The 22,577-nt window shown below is 42.8% G+C and overlaps 1 protein-coding gene across 3 annotated transcripts in view; it reads right to left on the reverse strand.

Moving 5' to 3' along the window:
• Positions 1-14,960: 14,960 nt before the first annotated feature.
• DZIP1L (DAZ interacting zinc finger protein 1 like) overlaps positions 14,961-22,577 on the reverse strand; it is a 29,014-nt gene continuing 21,397 nt past the window's right edge. For 2 of the 3 annotated variants that reach the window (XM_079976166.1, XM_079976165.1), the window contains exons 12-16: positions 21,899-22,091; positions 21,429-21,651; positions 20,405-20,607; positions 19,169-19,308; positions 14,961-17,792 (exon numbers count right to left, since the gene is read on the reverse strand). In XM_079976166.1, the coding sequence (XP_079832292.1) occupies positions 17,616-17,792; positions 19,169-19,308; positions 20,405-20,607; positions 21,429-21,651; positions 21,899-22,091 (936 nt within the window). In that variant the 3' untranslated portion in view covers positions 14,961-17,615. The remainder of the gene's footprint in view (positions 17,793-19,168; positions 19,309-20,404; positions 20,608-21,428; positions 21,652-21,898; positions 22,092-22,577) is intronic. The other variant, XR_013838992.1, reaches the window with a different exon arrangement.

A 22,577-nucleotide genomic window follows, 5' to 3' on the forward strand; every position in this document is an offset into this window, starting at 1 on the left:
CCCCTGACGTGTGTATTTTTAATTTAATTAACTAGCTTTTCACAAAGCCCACCTATTGGTTGTATGCCTGTTTCACTTGTTTATAACACTGATTTATTTCTCATTAAAATAAAATACTTTAAGGTTTGCCATTCTTTTTCTTGTTGCTTGCTTGTCACTTGGGTTTTCAGTAATCTCTAGACTCGGTACAGTGGTGCTACCAAGGCAAGACATTGGGGCAGAGGTCCAGGTCTGTACTCAGCAAAATGAGCCTGAGCTTCTCCCCCCCACACACACCCCAAATGCAGGGCTGGTTTATCACATTTTGAAGTAGAATCAAAGAACGAGAGGGCACCTTTTTAGAGGAAGGGGTCATAGCTGAGTAGTAGAGCATCTGCTTTGCATGCAGGTGCTCACATTTCCTTGGCATGTCCAAGAAGGGCTGGGAGAGAACCCTGCCTAAAACTCTGGATAACTACCACCAGTCAGTATGGACAACACTGACATAGATGGACCAGTGGGCTGACTTTCTATAAAGTAAGGCCCACTGTAAGACCATTAAGTCCAGAATCTAAGATTATCCAACTGAGCTGCTACTGCTGCAGTACTGCATTGTAAGAGTTTCACAGTCATTTCAGTTTTATTCCAGGACAAAAGAAAGAAAATGGGGTTTTGCTCTTCACGTCGTTTGTGAAAGCACATTATTTTCCTCTTGGGAAAGTTCTTTACAGGTGCAGAGAATGGCACTCCAAATATTGGCACCCATTGCTTATACAAAAAACACCCCTGAAAATATCAATCAACAAACCAAGTGACCTTGATCCTACACAATACTAAGACAAATGTGATGATCCCAGCGGAAATGTAATTTTTGGAGGCCTTTGTTATCCCTTAGTGTATTTGAAGAGGCTGGCACATGTTTGGGCTGAGCTTATATTGACATCTAAGAAAATAGAATGAGCTGGTTGGGTCAGAACAGTGGCCCATGTAGACCAGCACACGGGAATGTAGAGACACATGGGAAGCCTCAAAGCAGGACCTGAGCATACCATGTCATACGTGTGGAGGAAAACCTTAAACATGTAGCAGAGTTCCCCCAAAAGAGACCAGAGGCAATAGTACATCCAGCAGAGCTTTATTTGTGCTGAAGGCAAATGAGTGTAATGGTCACTAATCCAATACATTCAGGATTGGCACAATCTATAAAAATCCAGTTGTAGCACTTACAATAAAACTTACAAACTTAACTCATAATAAGACTAAACCTTAGCACTAAGCATACTATGTACAGAACACCATACCAGAAGGAAGAGAGATAGAAAGAGAAAGTAAAACCCAGGCTCCTTCTGGCCTATATTTATAGTCAGCAAGACCTTAATTTGAACAGATAAGAGAACCAGTTTAAGCCAGCTTTCCAGAAGGTGTAACCCAAACAATCATGACCTTTCTGTCTGCTTCTCTCACACACAGAAGCTTCTAGTAGCTTCTAGAATCCTCTTGTATTAATCAGAATAAGAAAGATCTGCACACATCAGATCAATACGTTCTGCACTAAGAAATACCCTGCCCATCTGGCTGGGTTTCTCCAGCCATTCTGGGCGGCTTCCAACAAAAATTAAAAAATACATCAAAATGTCACACATTAAGAACTTTCCTGAACATACCACCACCCTACCTACTTGTGATTCCCAGCAGTGGAGACTGAACATCTAAGTACACCTGCTCTATCTAGACACAGAGTGATATCCTGAACATATAACTATTGCTAGGCTGTTTACACATAACATGACAATAAGCCCAATAAAAAATTCCTGGCATTGGGAATCTCCCCATAGGGCAGTTGGTGATAGATTCTTGGCTGTGTATGTGGGGGTGGGGGACAACCATTCAACTGAAGAAGATGCTGGGGTGATCTTTGCCTGCCTGTCTCTCCTCTGCAATCCTTCCCAAAGGGTAGCTGGTGATAGATGGTGGAAGAGGCTCCAAGGAGTCATTTGCCTGTCTGTCTGTCATGGACTTGCTGGACACAGAGGAGTGGTGGGAGGCACCAGTTGGGGAACCCTCAGGGGAACCCCCAGGGGAAGAAGGCTCAGAGCCAGGGGATTGGTGGTGGAATGATGATGCGTGGTCAGAGGGAGAAGAGGGAGTGGACTGGGAGGAGAGGCGTGTCAGAAGCTGTAGAGGCAACAGGGTTTGGTGAGCAGGGAGAGGCTGTGGCAGAGAGCAGTCCAGATTCAGAGGCAGAAGGGGGGGGCAGGAGACAGAGATGAGGCAGGTTGCTGAAGAATTCAGGGATCCTCTTCCCCCTCCTGCTGCAACTAGTTCTCCTCCCCCTTGGTCTCCCAGGACATGCAGGAGGGCAAAGGAATGAGAGAATAGATGGAGCTTTAGGCTGGTGGGGAAGGAACAGATGGAGGAGCCTTAGAGTGCAGCTGGAGGGCAGGGACTTTCAGTCCTCACAACTGCCTCATTGGGGCAAGACCTACTGGGAAGAGTTACTGGGGTCACTAAGGTAAAGGTAAAGGTACCCCTGACCATTAGGTCCAGTCACGGACAACTCTGGGGTTCTACGCTCATCTTGCTCTATAGGCCAAGGGAGCCGGCGTACAGCTTCCGGGTCATGTGGCCAGCATGACTAAGCCGCTTCTGGCAAACCAGAGCAGCGCACGGAAATGCTGGAATCACTAGGCCTGCACTATTTTGGTTTCAGTGAAAAGAGAGTTAACTTCTCTGACACGAATGAAGTTAATTTATTGCTGGCCTATTCCTGACTCTGGCTCCTAACCAGAGCCGTAGCTAGGTGATCTTGCGCCCCTGGCAGAACCATCCAGATTGTACCACCTAGCCACAGACAAATTAGCTCTTCTTTCTGCCTCTCTTCCAACCCCCCTTCCACTCATTCAATTCACCCTCTATTTAAAACCATTTCTTTTGAGGCAATATTTATATTTATGAACATATTTTAGCCGATTTTGCACCCCCCCATCACCTGTGCCCCTGGCAGGGGCCCACATCACCACCCCCTAGCTATGGCCCTGTTCCTAACACTGTCTTTCTCACCTGCCCCACTTTTGGTGTATTTAACTCACAGTGGTTGTGTCAAGGCGAAATATTGGCGTGGAAAGTCCAGGTTCACATTCAGTAGCTCCTCATGCAATCAGAATCAGAAAAGGAGGGGGACACCTGAATGGAAAGGCTTTCCTTACATCCATGTCACCACCAAAGTACACCCTGAAAGTTCCAGCAGGAAATGTGGGATGTTTTGGTGGACCTACCCCTCTTATCATGGATATGTGGTGATGCAGCTACTTCAGCAGCACGACTGCAGGGCATCTCTTAGCACCAGGTTCTACAAAGAGAACTTAATGCAGCAGTCCTTTCTGCAGGGGACACAAACTTTTGAAGTATTTATTAAGTACGGGGCACTATAGACTGGCACTGACTTTGAGCAAAGAATTGTATCTGGAGTTACAAATTGGACTATAAGATAAGAGCTTTCCTGTAATCTCAGTCCAATTAAAAGCCTATATCTCCCTTCCTGTAGTGACAAGGTTATTGCTCTTCTATAGCTGAACAGAGATGAATGAGACACTGGGTTAATAGCCCTAAGATTTATGACATGGTTCTGGCCCAAATATTATGGGAGCAGAGCTCTCTTGGTGAGATATTCCAGCTGAACAAACTTGATAGCATTTCTCTTTTCCTTTATTTTTCATGGAGTGCATTATTTTGGCGAATTTTGTTCTGTTTCCAAGGGTAGGTGCTGGTGCCATTTGATTATTTAATTTCAGCTATCATTTATATTCTCTGCAAGGTTTTCCTTGGTAAACCCAGCCTTTTCAAAAAGAGAGAGGTGCCAAGTGGGAAAACGAAATGCTCACACAAATATTTTTAAACAGTCAGGCGGATTCACACAGTGACTGCAAATCAGCACAGCCTAATTAGCGTTGAATATCAACCAATGCCAGTTCACACCAGCAGAAGCCGGGCTCACAATATTTACAAACTGGGTCTGCCTAAATATACAGTGATGATTTAGCAGCGGCCATTTGGGACACTCTGTTGAACGCATTCATAAGTTGCTGCTAGGAGCGGTTCAAAATATTTTGCCAAAGGGGAAAATGGTACTCTCCATTTCACATTCAGAAATTGACCAGGGTGGCATTTGAATCTTATTTCAACAGCGGTGATAGGACAGCCTCCTCCATTACAAACAAGATTAGTGGATGAATGGCAGGCTGCACAGAACACACCGTTCTTTCCTCCCAGCTCCTCAACTCTGCTCCCCCCCACCATCTGCTGACTGAGGCAGCTGTCTCACTCTAGCTAATTGTTGGGTTGGCCCTAAGAACATAAGAAGAACTTGCTGGGTTAGGCCAATGGCTCATCTGGTTCAGCATCCTGTTCTCACAGTGGCCAGCCAGATTCCTGGGACACCCAGAAGCAGGATTTGGGCACAAGAGCACTCTCCTCTCTTGTGGTTTCCAGCAACTGGTATTCAGAAGCATTACTGCAGGCTTCCTCAACCTTGGCCCCCCATATGTTTTTGGCCTACAACTCCCATGATCTCTAGCTAGCAGGACCAGTGGTCAGGGATGATGGGAACTGTAGTTTCAAAACATCTGGAGGGCTGAGGTTGAGGAAGCCTGCATTACTGCCTCCAACTGTAAAAGCATAGCATAGCCACCATGACTAGGCCTTCAGGGGCCTCCTCCTCCAGGAATTCGTTAATTTTTTTTTTTTAAAGCTATCTACGTTACTATTATTATTTATTGAATTTGTATGCTGCTCTATACCAGCAGGTCTCAGGGCGATTCACAACATAAATTCACAATACAGTGGTACCTCTGGTTACATACTTAATTCGTTCTGGAGGTCCGTTCTTAACCTGAAACTTTTCTTAACCTGAGGTACCACTTTAGCTAATGGGTCCTCCTGCTGCCGCCACACGATTTCTGTTCTCATCCTGAAGCAAAGTTCTTAACCTGAAGCACTATTTCTGGGTTAGCGGAGTCTGTAACCTGAAGCGTATGTACCCTGAAGCGTCTGTAACTGGAGGTACCACTGTATAAAAGCACAAAATGAAAACAGGAACAATCCAATAATCCCCACCTTCCACAACGTATTTTAAAAGGGTATTGGATGTCAATCAGCCAAAGGCCTGGTTAAAGTTGTAGTCAGTGTTGGAGTTACAGGAGTTTTTTTCATACTGTAATAAGCTGCCTTGAGCACGTTTTAAACTGTGGAAAGGTGGCATATAAATAAAATGATGTATGTATGTATTTCGTGAGGGGCTATGTCAAAAGCTTTTTGAAATTCCAAGCAAACAATGTTTACTACATTCCCCATGTCCACAGGGCTCTAGAAGGTGTGTGGGAGGGGACTTACTTTGCAGAAGTTGTGTTGATCCTGTGGCAGTCTTAGTGCATTGCTCAGAGAAACATGACTGCCCAGATTTGAGTTTTCCATCTACCATTTGCATTTAGCATTCCTCCCCCTGCTCCCCTCATCTTCTGGTCAGAAAGAGGAACAATGGATTAGGGGTGTGTGTGTGTGTGTTTTACTTTCATCATTTATGATTTTTGGGAGCTCTGCCAGATTACACCAGCTGTGGATCAGACCCAAAGATTTCAAAAGGCAGTTTCCTGCATTCTTGTTTTTGTTTTTGTGTGTTATTGAATGGAGAATATGCTACAAGTCACACCACATATTAACATCTTCAATTTGCATGAAATGCGTTTTCACACCGAGTGCTGGCCTACCCCAGTCCCAGTGGCATGTGCCGGTAATAGGATTTCATTGTCTCGTGGCTGTTTTGGAATCTCATCTTTGCAGAAAGAAGGAAATTCATTTTGGATTAAGCTTTTGTTCCTTTCTATTTCTCTTGTGGGAAAGCTAAATTTGTTTTCTAATGCCATTACAAACAAATCTTTGTGTAAAGGAATTATCAGGGCACCTGTTTCTCCATTTAAACTCGATTAAAAGTAAGTTCACTCCCTTCAGTGTGCACTTTTTTGACATTGTCTTCTATGGATTTACACATTTCTTTTTCCGTTATTCTCTTGAATTCTGTAATCTCTTTGCTTCCCTTCCTTTTCTCTGATGTGTTATAAATGCAGAGTACATGAAGAACATGGAATAATTGTTCAGTGTATTAATTCTAGCTTTTCATACAAGCAGTGGATCATAGGTAGTGTGCATTGAACTTAAATCCCAATTTTGCAACAAGGCAATTCGACTCATAAGAAAAACCAGATTCGGACACCAGAAGATATATAATACCAGGAGTAATCTTTTTACTGGGTGCTTCCAGACTGTTGTTATTTTCAGGTGAGATTCAATCATATACTGGGAAATTCAGGTTGTGCAAAGTAGATTCCCCCAAATATTGAACTTTTCGAGATAAGGAAAGTGACAGGATAATACACAGGTAAGTGTGGAATGAACACTTGCTTGGTGGCCATTGTCTAACTTCCATGTAAACAAATCTGAATTAATACTCAGTAAGTAGAGAATATCAGCAAACAAGTCAGGATGACTTTTTAATAAACAGGATATTTGAAAGGGATCATAGTCTAGGGCTGCCGGATTACAACCTGGAGATTCCTAGGATTCCCTGATGCAGTAGGAAATAAGGAACATACATTTCACCCCAGAACTTCCCTTTCCTGTTTCTGTTGCCTTCTCCCTCTCTCACCTTTAATTTTTTATTTATTGAAAGATAAAAAGTACATAATTACAAGTGGACAGAGTAAGATAAGGCACGAAAAAGAAGAAAAGAAATAGTACCCATGTAGAAAACAAAACAGAACAACAAGAATTTTTTTTTACAGAAATTGGGATCTAGGCATGCCACGCCTCAAAAAGGAACAAGAGTAGACAACTGGAATGAGGAAAGTACCAGTGGAAGGAGCCATGGATGCCCTATTTTGCAGTTCATTAGGAAACCTTAAGGTACAACATAGTATTCTGGGTTGCAATGTGGTGATCTTATAGCCACTCTTTCCTCTTGTGCAAAGCCTTCTCTCTTGGTTTGCCAGCCATGGCCATGGCCACCTCTCAAGGTTTGCTAGCACCCCTAAAAGAGGCCCCCTGTGAGTTTGGGGAGCTGTGAGTTTGGAGAGCTGGCTGATGAGAAGCAACCTTAGGAACCTGCAAGAGTTTCCTGTTTCCTTGGAGGAGGGGTGGGTGGGAAGTGATGCAAACAGCACTGGCTGTCAGCATCTATACTACCTCCCTGCTTTCAGCTGCTCTGCTTCTACATCTGCAAATCAAGAGTATGATATAAAAGAAGCGTCAGTAGTTAGCACTCTCCTGTCACAAAGAAACTGATGTTGTCTGTCTTCACCTGGAACTTGGAACTCTGGGAAGTGAGGAGCGACAAACAATACACATCTTTAGGCTTGAGTGGGCTCTTGTCTTGCAGACAAGCACATGGTGAAGAGATTTCAGGTAGCTTGCTTGAGCCCTTAGCGCTCTTCAGCATTTGATGAGGTAACGGAGGAATTGACTTCAATCGTCAGGAGCTGAAAAGCACTGTGGGGTAAAGGCTTCTCCTTGTGGACCTTTGCAGAGGCAAAGGGTAGGAAGGGAAATAAGGAATGTAGGGTTAGAGCAGCCATCAGCGACAAAACTGGGTCACAGGGCACTTTACAGAATAGTGCAGTGGCAAGAGATTTAATTGCTTCAGCACTGCTGCGTGTGTGTTTTTTGCCTTGGCCCTCAGCATGTATGCTGCAGGAGGGTGAAAGGCTCAGACAGGCAAGTTGCTGCCTTTATGTGAGAAAGGGAGGAAGCAGACAGAAAATACATGAGCAATTGGTGGAGGGAAATCCTTTGGATTCCGGGAAGGTTCCCCTCCCTCTTGGAACCTGCTTCAAAAGGCTTGCTTGAGGATAGGTCCAAGAATGACACCATCTGGGTACTACACATGGGGTGGTGGTGGGAGGTAGGAATTCAGTTTGATTTGGAACTTAAAGCAAATTTACTTAATTCACATTTCCCCAAACAATCTGCCAACCAAAACATAGCTATTCTTCAAAATCTGCACTTGCCTGAATTTTGAGATGCTGTTCTCCAACCAAATGATCTGTTCAAAACCCGCGTATTAGAAGAAAGTATGCATTAAAATGCTTATACAGTCATACCTTGGGATAAATATGCTTCAGGATAAATATGCTTCAGGTTGCGCTCTGCGGCGACCTGGAAGTAACAGAGCGTGTTACTTCCGGGTTTCGCCGCTCGTGCATGTACAGACGGTCAAAATAACGCCATGCGCATGCGTGGAAGCAGTGAAACGCGACCCGCACACGCTCAGACGCGCTGTTGTGTCTTACGTTCTGTTCAGGATGTGAACGAGGCTCCAGAACGGATCCCGTTCGCATCCCAAGATACCACTGTATCAGTGAAAACACCATAAAATAGTGCATTTTATTAGGCTTGCAAAAATGTGTAAGTATCAGACACATTTCCAAACCGGAATGTGTGCATTAGGAGAAACTTTGCACTAAAAGGCCTGCAAATTTCCCCTTTTAAAAAACAAGATCATAAACTGATGTGAAAATGTTCAGAGTGGGTTAAGACTGCAAAAATGAGGTGACAAGAGAAACTGAAACTGACAGATTCATGAACGGCTAGGAGCTATAATGGCTATGTTCTCCCTCCACTGTCAGAGGCATTGTGCCTCAAATACTAGTTGCTGTGAATCTCTGGTGGACAGTGTGCTTGTCAGGTGTGCATGCAGGAGCCAGGCCCTGTGACCAGTAGGACTTTGCAGGACGGGGGCCTTCCTAAGTTTGTTCTGAAGAGGCAAGGTGCGGCCCCACAGGTGAGGCCAATTGGTAACTCACAGCATCTGGTGGCAAGAGCTGGGAAGGGATATAAGGTCAGCATTTCCCTTCGGCTCTTTGCCACAGCAACACGCTTCCTGCCTTTGGTTTCTTGCTTCCTGATCTTTGAACCTTGGTGTTATGTACTGAGTTGAATAGGATCCAAACTGCAGCAGTCTGATTGGTCCTAGAACAATAGGATCCAAAACGCAGCAGTATGATTGGTCCTAGAACAATAGGATTCAGAATGCAGCAGTCTGATTGGTCCTAGAACAATGCAGCAGTATGATTGGTTGGCAGGAACCACCCAATCATTCTCCAGATAGAAGCGAATCCACAACCTGATTGGCTTACAGTAGAATTCCGGAATTAGCCAATCATGTGCAGCCCATTGTGTAAATAATGTATATAAAGCAGATACTTTGAGGGGACATTCATTCATTCCTCCTCACCACTATGAGCTGAATAAAGAGAATGAAATCACTTTGCGATTCTGAGTATATTTCACTTGGCTTCTTGACGCCCTGCTTCTTGATCCTTGGACCCTTGACTTTGTGACCCCTTGCTTTCTGATCCTCTGACCCTTGGCTTCTTGACTCCTGGCTCTCTGACCCTCGGACTCTTGACTTCCTGACTCCTGACTTCTGGACCCCCGTTCCTGCTACCACCCCGCCATCTTGCCCCCAGTCCTGACATCCCCTGCTGGGACTTCGATCGCTCGTGAACTGGACCGTGACAGTGCTGTTATGCTCATGTCCAGGTTTCCCACAGGCATCTGGTTGGCCACTGTGAAAACATGATGTTGAACCAGATGGGCCTGATCCAGTAGGCTCCTCTTAGGTTCTTATATGAGTTGGACTGGGTGACATAACAGACTCAAGTGAGTTAAGCGAAAGTTTAGAGGAACATGGCACTTCTCAGGTAAATAGCATAGGAGCCTAGCAAGGAATGCCTGGTGCTGCCTGGGATTTTATTTTTAGAAACCAATAAAGATTGTTAATTATACTGAGACTATAATTTGTGAGTTTGTACCCATTATGTCCAAAATCGGGTGAAGTCATGTTTCAGCCCATCATTTTGATTCAATAGGTTGCCTGGTGTTGAAGACTGCCACTCCCTCCCTTGGGAACCCTCATGCTGAGTTTGGTGATGATCTCTCAAGCCAAATCTATGTCAAAAAATGTGCAAAGTCATGCCAAAGTGACACTTCGGTCTGCCATATTGATTAAAAATGGTGCCTGGCATTGACACATCAACATAGACCCACTTCCCCACCTCAGGAATCTTTGTGCCTAGTTTGGTGACAATATCTCAAGAGGCATCTGAACAAACAGAAAAGCAGCCAGACAAACCACTTTCCAATATATATATAGTAGATACAATTATGCAGCCATATTTTGATGCTGCACTTCAATAAACGTGTCAGTCTATCTGCATTCATGCCTGTATTGTAGCTAACTATGAAACCCAGAAAGATTGACGCTTATTGAGTTGCATTCTTAGTCAAAACATATCTTGTTCATCAGCTGGCAGCAGAGATAGCCAGTGATAATATCTGGCTTTTTGCTCTAATCAACCATAGTGTAGCACGATCTCTTTAACATCTGTTATGTATTGTTTTCTGGCTTGGAAATTAGTGTTCGGAGGTGTCACGCTTATTTGTTTTGAGCTGAAGGGATGGATATTGCAACCCTTAGTAATGCTTAATTAATGCAGTACTACATTCCTTGGGAAATCTATACACCAAAGAGTGGCTTCTGGATGTAAAGGCAGCATCACTAACATTTGGGAGGTACATGCTATTTGTTGTATCAGATTTTCCCATTTGTGGCCTGGAAAATGGGCACATTATGCTTAAATGTGGACTTTATTGTCTTCTGCTGTTTATCTAGGAACACAGTAGAAGCTGAGCTAATGGCTAATTAAACTTTATTCTTGATTAGGCCTGGGAGGCTGCACAGAGTAGAAACTATCTCCTCCAACCTGGCCACATCTTTGAGTCAGTTCTCCAAGATCTAGCTGTTTCTCTGAAAGGGGCAACATGGCAGATATTTAGCTGATAATGCATACATTACAATGATGATTATGACCTCTACATTTATTTGTGAATCCCAGGTCAGCCTGGGGTAATCTTGTAAGGTACTAAACCTATCTGAAGAGAGATAAGTGATGCATCGAAGCAAAGAACAGAACATAAACAGATTTGTAGAAAAAGAGTGGCTTTGCCAATTCAAGCTTGTGGGCACGTTTAAAATACAGCTAGGTCATTCTTTTTCTCAATTCTGACTGAAGCTGATTTCAGGAAAAAACCATATCAAAATGCAATATCCCATAAGAAATGACAATATAGATACAGGGGGGATATGGCTTGTGCCTGACATTGTATGTGCACTGCTTTCCAAACCAGTGGTGGAAGAGCATTGAATGCAGAGCAAACAGGGGTGTGTACACAGCCTTACTCTGAAACCAGATACAGTGGTACCTCAGGTTAAGAACTTAATTCATTCCGGAGGTCCGTTCTTAACCTGAAACTGTTCTTAACCTGAAGCACCACTTTAGCTAATGGGGTCTCCTGCTGCTGCTGCGCCGCTGGAGCAAGATTTCTGTTCTTATCCTGAAGCAAAGTTTTTAACCCGAGGTACTATTTCTGGGTTAGCGGAGTCTGTAACCTGAAGCATCTGTAACCTGAAGTGTCTGGTACCCGAGGTACCACTGTACATCCAAGAAATGAAGTAACTCAGGTAAAGGCAGGATGCAGACTTTGGGCTTTTAAATTTCAGTGGCGCCCTTTGCGATGCCAAAATTTGGCACGCACCCCCCCCCCCACTTCTCTCCTTCTGTCGTTTGTCATTGTTGCAACACCCGCTGTGGTCCCCTGGCAGCTCAGTGCAGGTGGACCGGTCATGTTCTCCTACATCCACTCCTCGATTGACGTGAATGCTTCCTAGCCACTGGCTAAGCTACAGAGTTGTTTTGAAATATTAGGGCTTATCCACACTTCCTCTTGTACCACACTGCTTTCCCCTGGAGTGAACCACTCTTTAGCTCTCATTTGGAGCACATAGCAGCTCAGGTTTTCTCTTTAGTTTGCTCCTATTTAGCACTAAAGAGCAGGTTTTCCCTGGGAAAGGTGTGGGGCAAGGGGAAATCAACTCAGGCGCGTGTTATCTAGGCACGGGACAAGCAGAAGTGTGAATGAGCCCTTAAAGAATGTTCAACCTGTTCAGAACTGGAAGTTTAAAAATCCTGCTGACACACCAGTCCTTGGTATTGATGAGGCTCTGTTCTGTTGCTGGGAAAAAGATCAGCAGCACTGTTAACTTTTAGCCCATTGTTAGACCGATTCTGACTGTGTATGACAATGGCATGCTTGAATACTGTTGCTGTGAGTATTGCTCCCCCTCCTTTTTGTAAAAAATGAGGTGCCAGCACTCATACTTGATTAAGTGCCATGGATGCCAGCACAAAATGGCTGCCATGGACAGCAAAATAACAATAACAATACCAATAGTAATAATAATAATAATAATAATAATAATTTGAGGTGACAGTATTCTGCACCACTGAGTACCACTACAAAAAGCACTGTTTGTAAGTAAATGTAAATGGGTGTGTATATATGGAAAGGGAAGTTTGGGAGATAGTGAAGGGGAAATGGACCCATGAGGCAATACACATAAATAAGGTATCCGTGTGCTGTATTTGGGTACAGATTTTTACATTAGGAACATAGGATGCTGCCGTATACTGAGCCAGACCATTTGTCCATCTGGTTCATTGTTGTTCACACTGATGGGCAGCAGATGCTAGGGACTGAACCTGAGACCTTCTTCACAGAAAGCATATACTATACCACTGAACAATGTGGTCCTTCCTTCCAGATTATTTTCTATTGCTTACTGTGTAGCACCTCCTCCATTGCCTCATCCACAGCTTCTCTTCAAGCCATATGTATCTTATTAACATGCTCCTCTTATTAACTGTGGGTCTTTCTGTTCACTGAAATAGCTATAAGCTCACACACATCCCTGGTGCGAAAGTTCTGCTAGAATGATATTGGAAATGGCCAAATACTTGTTACAGTTTCCTCCTGCATATATGAACTACACAGCCACATGGGCACATTGGACATGTTATATTACATTTTCTGTTGCACATCAAAATAGTTAAAAAGCACCACCATGTGGCTAAAGTTGAAAATGATGCCTTGTTCTTAATCCTGATAATATGTGGCAGTGTCATAAAGCCACCTTAGAAATACATATAGTGTAATACAGTGGTGCCTCGCAAGACGAAAATAATCCGTTCTGCGAGTCTCTTCGTCTAGCGGTTTTTTCGTCTTGCGAAGCATCCCTATTAGCGGCTTAGCAGCTTAGCGCTATTAGCGGCTTAGCGGCTTAGAAAAAGGGGGGGGGGAAGGGAAAAAACTCGCAAGACTCGCAAGATGTTTTTGTCTTGCGAAGCAAGCCCATAGGGAAATTCGTCTTGCGAAGCGCCTCGAAAAACGGAAAACCCTTTCGTCTAGCGGGTTTTTCGTCTTGCGAGGCATTCGTCTTGCGGGGCACCACTCTACTATATAAAACTGTATAAAAGCCAGTCAGTTTGCATAGATGGATGGTATAAAATAGATCCAATGCTCTATATGGTGGGGTTTTTAGTATTCCTGTAAAGCTTTGTCACAGTTTTGATCTAAAGATGCTACAAATCAGGGATGTGGAACTTCAGGTTTGAGGAATTGTGATGATGCCTCTTCCATGTCTTGGAGGGAGGATTGTAATGGCTGTGTGGGGTGGGTGTCGAAACCTAACCTACTGTATAATGGTTTTTTTTTTCTTCATTTGTTTCATTTGTTCACTTTTATTTATTTTATTTGTATTTACTTCATAAAATTTATAGAACGCTTGATTGTAAAAATACACACACACAATCTGGCTCCACCCACCTCTGACCTGTGGCCCCTGTAAAGTTCTACAGAAGGGGATGTGGCCCTCAGGTTGTTGTTGTTTTAAAAAAGCTTCCAATGCCCAGCCATAAATGTGATTTTCAGCTTTTAAAAAATGATCTGGTGCACAATCCTGACTGCCTCATAAAGGGATCTACTGGACTGCAGAGTCTGAAGTGGACTACTGATCTGATACAGATCATGATGTCTAGATCAAGTCAGGCGAGTCCACTTTTGACTCTGAACAGGGCGACTCTTCCTCCATTCCAGAGCAGACCAGTTAAAATGAAGAGACTTTGATTTCTTTGGGAGTACTTTGAGTATGACTTAGTTGGATATCTCTCACAGTTGCACTTTCTTCTAGATAATATTAATTAATATACTATTTGTAATAGGCTCCATATTCAGATATGATTCCGTATAGGATGGTAATTAAACATGACCTTGGGCTTGATCAGATTCACATTTAATTCATCTTAGTCTTTTCCATGCTACGTCCATAATTAACTGTGTTTTTGGCACAGTACTCTTTCTGCAGTTGTGGCTGTGCTCCGTGTACACCAGAAGGAAGGAAGAGTTTAAAATCTATGTGCATGCTTCCCCTGCCCATAGATTTAGCATCATACTAAAGAGAGTAAACCTTGCAGTAACCAAACGTTCAGAAGGAGTGTACAATTGCAGAGGTTTATCTATTGTAGGTGATCAGTTATGAGACACACACCTTCCCCACGCCTTCTGCATATTTTCCAGTTCTTTGTTTAACCATTTGATGAAAAATTCAAAATAGAGGTGAGCCTTTGTTTTACAAGAAATGAAAACATTAACTGAGTGGGGTCCATTCAGTTCAATATCCATTCATTCTGAAATGAATGGGTATACTTTTCATTGCTCACATACACATTCATTCAGGGACTGACCTTCCTCTTTGCGTGGATTTGCAAAGATTTGGAATGTTTTTAAAGAGCATTGTACATACATTCTGTAATACAGGAGAAAAGAAATAAATATATTCATCCAGAGACTATTTCATCATGAAAACTTTCGAGATTGTACCTTACTTTAGGATGCGTTCAGAATAAGAACATACCATACATGCAGTTGACTTCTGTTTTTTTTTTAACTTTGCCATTTCCCTCTACTAAAAATTATTTCAAATTCAAATATTAAGCACACAAACATGCAACCAGAGTTTACATAACAAACACACAAACGTTGCATGAGAAACTTATTTCTGGAGATGCCCCTCCTTTTCTAAAATTAGAAAACCCAACCAATAACATCTGAACTTATAAACATTCATATCTGTACTTCGAAGCTAAACATTTGTTGTTTAGGAGTCACTCACAAATCATGATTATTGTGCTGTTATACTTGTGCAAATATTATAGTTATACATACAGGTGATTCATTCCAGGGATAGAGCCTAAAGCCCAAAACATGTAGAGTCAAATCACTTTGAGTTCTATGGCAGGTGGGACTGCCAAAGTATTTTTTCCACGGATGCCCACCATGGAAAAGCTGAATGTGCACAAGTTAAATGTATGGTATGTAAGTTGCAAGCTAGAGGTAAAGGACCCCTGACCATTAGGGCCAGTCGTGGCCGACTCTGGGGTTGCGGTGCTCATCTCGCTTTACAGGCCAAGGGAGCCGGCGTACAGCTTCCGGGTCATGTGAGCAGCATGACTAAGCCGCTTCTGGCGAACCAGAGCAGCACACGGAAACGCCGTTTACCTTCCCACCTATTTATCTACTTGCACACTGACGTGCTTTCGAACTGCTAGGTTGGCAGGAGCAGGGACCGAGCAACGGGAGCTCACCCCGTCGTGGGGATTCGAACCGCCGACCTTCTGATCAGCAAGTCCTAGGTTCTGGTTTAACCCACAGCGCCACCCTCTACCTCTATCTTAATGGTAAATTATTTTTACATTTTAAAAATGTGTGGGGTCAGATGGATCCCACATACCTTTTCTGTAGGTTTTGTACTTTACATTGAGGATTATTGCTGACCGTGATCATTTTTATGCAACTGTATTGTCTTACTGGAAAAAGGAAGATCTCAATAAATACTATTTTCAAGCTTGCAAATGTCATCATGATGCTTAATAACTTTTGCCAGGTATTTTATGCATCTGCCTTCTTGAGATACACGCAGGGTGGTTACTTGCAAAGACAGCACATATGGTCACATATATCCTGAGAAATCTGGGAATGAGCAAATGGGACTTCTATAAAGCAAATGCTTCAAAATTATATTTTTTAATGAAAGGGTTTTTTTATATGAAAAGAAAGGGCAGAAGGGGATATGGACCCCTTATGATCATCCCCAGTTTTGCCCTTGTGTAATTTCTTTTTGGGCAGGTTTATAGGATGCCTCATTTTTACCTACTCCATTTGTTCTCCTGAATACTCTTGTTTTTTTTATCTACTCTAGTAACAAGTGCCATTTGCAGCATCTCAAAAAACAAAGCAAAAAACGTATGTTTCTTGAGTTGTGGTGCCATCAAGTGGTCAGCTCTATCCAGCAACTTTTTCTTTAACTGTGTTTCTAGAACTCAAATATGTTATAATCATGAGCCACATCAGATGAGGTACCTCACATTTCTTTAAATTCATATTAAAAACAGCAACTGGGAAAGGGGGGCAAATGAGATGGGAGCTGGGTTTACTCTTTCTCCAACACTGTCATTCCAATCTAAATTGCCATCCATAACTGGGGTTTTCCCCCCCTGTTTGGGGGGAAAACATGTCTTTCCATTGGATCATTTTATCTCTGACAACTAGTCTAATCGGAACAAGTTTCTATAGAAAAATACCCCAAATAGAAAAATAGTCTTTAAAATTATGAAAGCGTTTTTAGTGTGAAAAGCATTCAATATAGATTTTTAAAAAACTTATTTACACTCATATATACAGTGGTGCCTCACAAGACGAAATTAATCTGTTCCATGAGGCTCTTCATATAGCGGTTTTTTCGTCTTGCGAAGCAAGCCCATTGACAGCTTAGCGGATTAGCGCTATTAGCAGTTTAGCGGCTTTTAGCGATCAGCTGTTAAGCGGCTTATCAGCGGATCAGCTGATAAGCGGCTTAGCGGCTTAGGAAAAGGGGGGGAAAAGGGGGAAAAAACCCGCAGGAACTCGCAAGACATTTTCGTCTTGCAAAGCAAGCCCATAGGGAAATTCGTTTTGCGAAGCGCCTCCAAAATGGAAAACCCTTTCGTCTAGCGGGTTTTCCGTCTTGTGAGGTGTTCATCTTGCGGGGCACCGCTGTATTGTGCAAAAACACGGGGTAAAGAGCAAGGAGAAATGTTGCTATGCATTCAGTAGACGTGTGGCCCTGAATGCCTTAAGTCTAGCTATACTTGAAGCAATAATGATGCTCCTGTGCTGGGATTATTGCACTTTAGAGACTACAGCTGGGGGCTCATATGACTGAATGCTCCTCCATAGAAAAAAAGAGCAGGGAGCTTCCTCTTGTTAGTTCAGCATCAAATGGAGATGTGCTCCCTTCATCAAAAGGTGAACCTCACTCCCTTCAAACTCCTCCCTTTGAAGCATCAATGAAATGCCGGGGCTACAAAGTTAGGGCTGATATTTCTTCTCAGTCCTGCAAGTTATTGTTTCAAAGCTTTTGTTACCTGAGACTTCCAGTGAAAGAGTACTTTATCTCATTATCTTTTTTTTACGAAGGAGGAAAACATTCAAGCAAAACAAGTTCTCACTTGAGTCAAAAAATATGATCCTGAGTATGGTAGTTATTCACATTCTCTCTCTCTGAAAGTTCAGCATCCTTTTCGTTGACTTGCCCCAGGAACTGTTCCATCTCAAATGGAGCCTGTTGTCTCACACAGCTCGGCTCAATGCAAAGATTACCAGGCGCCAGCCCTTGTGCTGCCAGAACCCCAGAGGCTGGTGCCCCGAGAATCAGCTGAGTCCCCGCTGCTCCTTGCGGCTGGTGGCTTCTTCAGCTTGCTGTTGGTCTCCAGGTGTGGGGTGACTTCCTCTAAGGAAGAAATCTCCAAGTCACTGTCCTCCTCCTCAATGAACTGCAGCAAGGGAGAAGAGAAAACAGATAGGAGAGCAAGCAGCAGATGGCAAAAACTGGCCACACTCTCTTATCTCTGCAATGGCTCACATCCTCCTCCTTAAAAATCACCCTAAATCAGTGAAGAAGATACTTCTCGGGGAAGGCACACCCCACCAGGGTTGTATAACAATAACAAATGTTATTTATACTCCGCCCTCCCCGGCCAAAGCTAACACCAATAAAATCACAGTAAAAAAACATAATGGGAAAAAAAACCCAATTTAAAATACTGGTTAAAATGCAATTTAAAATGCAGTCTCATTTTAAAAGTAGTTTATAAATCAAGACCATAAGGGGAGGGAAACATAAGGGTCAGACTGAGTCCAAACCAAAGGCCAGCAGAATAGCTCTGCCTTGCAGGCTCTGCAGATAGATGTCAAGTCCCGCAGGGCCCTAGTCTCTTGTGACAGAGCGTTTACCAAGTTGGGGCCAGTACTGAAAAGGCCCTTGCCCTAGTTGAGACCAATCTAACCACCTTGCGACCTGGGACCTCCAAAGTGTTGTCATTTGTGGACCTTAAGGTCCTCTGCGGGGCATACCAGGGGAGGCGGTCCCGTAGGTATGAGGGTCCTAGGCCATGTAGTGGCTACAGTGCTGGGAGACCAGGATTCAAATCTCTGCTTGGCCATGACACTCCCTGGGTGGCCTAGGGCCAATCACAGTCTCTCAGCCTAACCTATTTCATGTACATCACCTTGAGCTCATTGAAGGAAAGGTAGGATATAAATACAATGAATAAGTAAATAATTCTTAATTCAGAGCTGTAGATTCAAGTTTCCCATTCTGTGCCCAGTACCAGTTTTGCCACCTACTACCCATGAGTCAGTAGACAACTGGTGGGTTTTCAAGTGGTTGGGTGCTTTGCACTATCACATTTAATGGGTGCTGCTCAAGAGCACATCTTTCCATGTGTCTTGTGCAGGAGAACCACCTGATGGATCGCACCCTGTTAGTTGAATCCCTGACAGCTGCAATCCTAAACATGCTCATGAGCAAGCCTCATAGAACACCGAGGCATTTATGTTTGAATAAATATGCATAGTATAATGTTATTGGGGAAGAACTGATGAATGAAAAGCAAAGGCTGTGTTGGCCCAAAAGGGGGGGGGGGGGGTTGAAATCCAAAATCAACAGTAGGCCAATATTTTTATTAGGCCATCAAGCATAAAATGACGTAAGAGTGAGCAAGCTTTCAAGCTCTCCAGAATTCTTCATCATGCTGGATGAATAGTCCGGAGCAAAAACTGGAATGATGTTTCTTATGGGTTAGAATTTGGCAGAGAAAGGGAGATACCACCTGTCTGGTTTCCTAAACTAATGTGTATTGTATAGTACCTGGATTTTTTTAGTAGTTGGGCCAGGTTTAGGAGCTTCTTTGGTAGGGATGGGAAAGAGTTTAACTCCACCAGCAGGCTTTTTCCCAGATGCACTCAGTGTCCTCTCCAGATTTTTAGCAATTGACTGCACCACCGTTTCTACAAGAAGCAAAGAATTGTTGTTATTCATTAAACTTGCTAGTCATTTATTACTCAAGTTGTGCAGTACTCAGAGGTCTCCAAGTGACTTGCAACACATCTAAAACATAAAGAGTGATATTATACTAACAAGTCCCACCAGTGCAAGAATTTTCACTTGTGTAACGGGAGTATCCCCCTCTCCTCCCTTGCATAGGTCCTGCACCCTCCCCAAATCTATTCCAGGGAAACCCTGATAACAGATTTAGTGGGTGCAAAGAAAGAGAAGGAGAGGATGTTCTGATGAGCAAGCAAAACTTCCTGGGATGGTGGAATAGTTACCTTATTGCTATGTTGTATTCCACCCAAATACATTACACCATTAACAAACTGAAACAAAACACCTACAATTCATATACATATTAAGAGTTAGGATCCGAGTCTAGACATCAGATTTAAACAGCAAAGTTGTTCATAATAATAAATGGCTTCTTAGAAGGTTATGACTGACCTAAAAAACTATAATTCTAATGAAAGCTGTCAGAATGACAAAACTAAGAAATGAACTGATGTGTGTCTGACTGGAGAGCTGGTCCAGGAAAACCTATGGCAATAAGTATCTAGCACACGAACCCTTGCCACTGCGTAACAAGAGCATCCGTACACAGTGATAGCACAGCAGTTGTGCATCCTCTCAGGTCACAGATTGTTGGCATACAAATACTGCCCTTGAATGCGCTGCACATGGAAAACGTTTTTTAAATGCTATGCCAGCCATGTGGAACAACTACATAGGTAAGAGCTTTCTAGCCTACCCTGTTGCATTATAACTAGAGAAGCCTGAAGAATCTGAGCCTCACAAATTCTTGTATGAAATGTCCTGATCTGCACTTATCAGATCAAACTGCATATCAAAACGACATAGCCAACACATTTTGCACTTCTTTCAACACTGCAACAAAATCCTGGTAGCTGAAAAGCACCAAATATGGATTTAAATGCACATTTTCAGAGAACATATGCATTTAAATAAGCATTAAAATATACAGTTCAATGCATATTAAAATGTGCATTAAAATATATTAAAACATACACACACACACACACACACACACACCTGAACGAGTCTCTGCTGCTGTTGCAAGGACCCTTCCCATACTGCCTTTCCCCTCAGACAATTCTATGTCAGATGAATCCCAGTCACTCTCTTCATTCTGCACTGCTCTGGGAGGGTCTGGTTCTGTCTTGTGGGGTGTAAACTTTGGAGATGTAAAGTTTGATTCCTCTTCAGACTCCTCTTCAGAGCTGAAAGGCGAAGTGCTGGAGAATGGAAACAGAGCAGAGTGGGAAACAGAAACAAAGGATGGAGAAGAATTTCATTTGGTGCATTCTTAAGCATCCTGATCTCCCTCAGTACACTTCCAGGCTAATATATTTATCAGAATGTAATTCTGGACTTCTCCAAATTTTGGGATGATTTCTTAGCTCAATGCATGCATGCATGCATGCACGCGCGCGCACACACACACACACACAAAACAAAACAAAAACAAAAACCCCACAAAATGTGTGTAAGGGTATGTATGTATTCTAGGATGAAATAAGGTTAGAAATGCACACATTGAGGAAAAATGTATGGTATATTTTGTGATAAAAATACATACTGACGTACATATTTATACATGAATTTAAAATATGAATTTATTTATTTTTAAAAAACATCTACACTACAGATTAATGCAGAATCGAGAAAGGACAGGACAGATCTATGAAGAAACACATGTGAAACTGACATGGGTAAAATTGAAAATCCCCAACTCTGCCTACAGAGTTTTGGAGCAACATCCAACTGAGACACTTTTGAGAGATTCCCAGGGTACTTTGCAAATCTTAGCCAATTAAAAAGGTCTGCTGGAAATAGCTGTTTTAGGACAAGGAACAACACTCTCTCACACAAAATTAAGATTAAAAGTTAAGCTGCACTTTTCTTCATGAAATTAAAAGCTTGCAAAAATGTTTGTAAAATGCCTAAAACATAATGACAACACTTCAAATTACATCATCCGTTTTCATACACAATAACCTAGACAATTCAGCATAAAAACAGGGAAATGGAAGTTTAACCCAGAACTTTAACCCACCTGGGATGATGGGCAGCAGAGTATTGAAGAGATGGTGTGCTGCTCCTCACTTGCTTTGGAGAAGGCATCCTGGGGGTCTCCACTAAACTGGCCTTGGAGTTCACTTTGCTCCGAGGGGCTGGTTTGGGCATCTCTGAGGCATAAGGCTTGAATTCGACTTGTTGCATTCTGGGCTTAGAAGACACAACCTGGATCGGAGACTGTGGGCTCCTTTGGCTTTTACCTGAAAGAGATGATTGGAAACATCTGGAGGAAAACAAATTGACCAGTATCTTATCCAGGTAAATAATACACACACCCCAAATAAAAAAAAAGCAATGTGCTGAAGATCAGTATCCTAAATTAAGAATATCATAGAGAAACTTTAAGCAACATTGCCTTCCAGATATTTTGGACTATGATTTTGGGCTGATAGGAGTTGTAGTCTGGAGGGCTTCAGGTTGACAAAGGTTGGTCACAAAGCCTCTTACCTGAGGTTCCTGAGAGTGGCAGCGAGAGATCGCTTTCATCCTTCTGACCCCTTCTGACTTTCCTTTTCACTTCTTGCTCAATTTTGTCTCTTAAGGTGAGGAGCTGTGGAAATTTTTTGGCCTTCTGCTGTTGTTGGGTTTTTATCACGTCTCTCAGATGTTTATAGGTTTGAGCAGGGATACCTTTTGAACCCTGTGAGAAAAACAATTAGGAATAATGCAGATTGCATCACTGCGTAATTCTGTTCTTGTGTGGTAGACCACAGTCCTTTTCATTCACAACTGACACATAGAACAAATACGTTTCGACGGAGGGGTGGAGAGCCCTCCAGGTGTTGTTGGACTCTAAATCCCATCAGCACTGCCAGGCAACCTGGCTAGTAGTTGGGATTAATGGGAGTTAGAGTTCAACAACATCTGCAGGATCACAGATTTTCTATCTTTAGTTTACCAGCTATCGGGTAGGGATGGAGGAGAAATTCCATTAAGTTTGCACTCTATCAAATTCACACCTTACAAAGTCAAGTGAGAAACATCTTTGAAAATTGCACTTTTCTGAATTTGAAATGTAGTTGCTCCAGCCAATGTTTACAAAAATGCATGTATTAGGTTAAAGGGTGCGTTAAAATGACTATATCAGTGAAAATAATGCACTATATTAGGATAAATTGCTTGCAAA

The sequence above is a fragment of the Podarcis cretensis genome, assembly GCF_951804945.1.
Source record: "Podarcis cretensis genome assembly, chromosome: 5".
In the NCBI taxonomy this organism is placed as follows: Eukaryota; Metazoa; Chordata; class Lepidosauria; order Squamata; family Lacertidae; genus Podarcis; species Podarcis cretensis.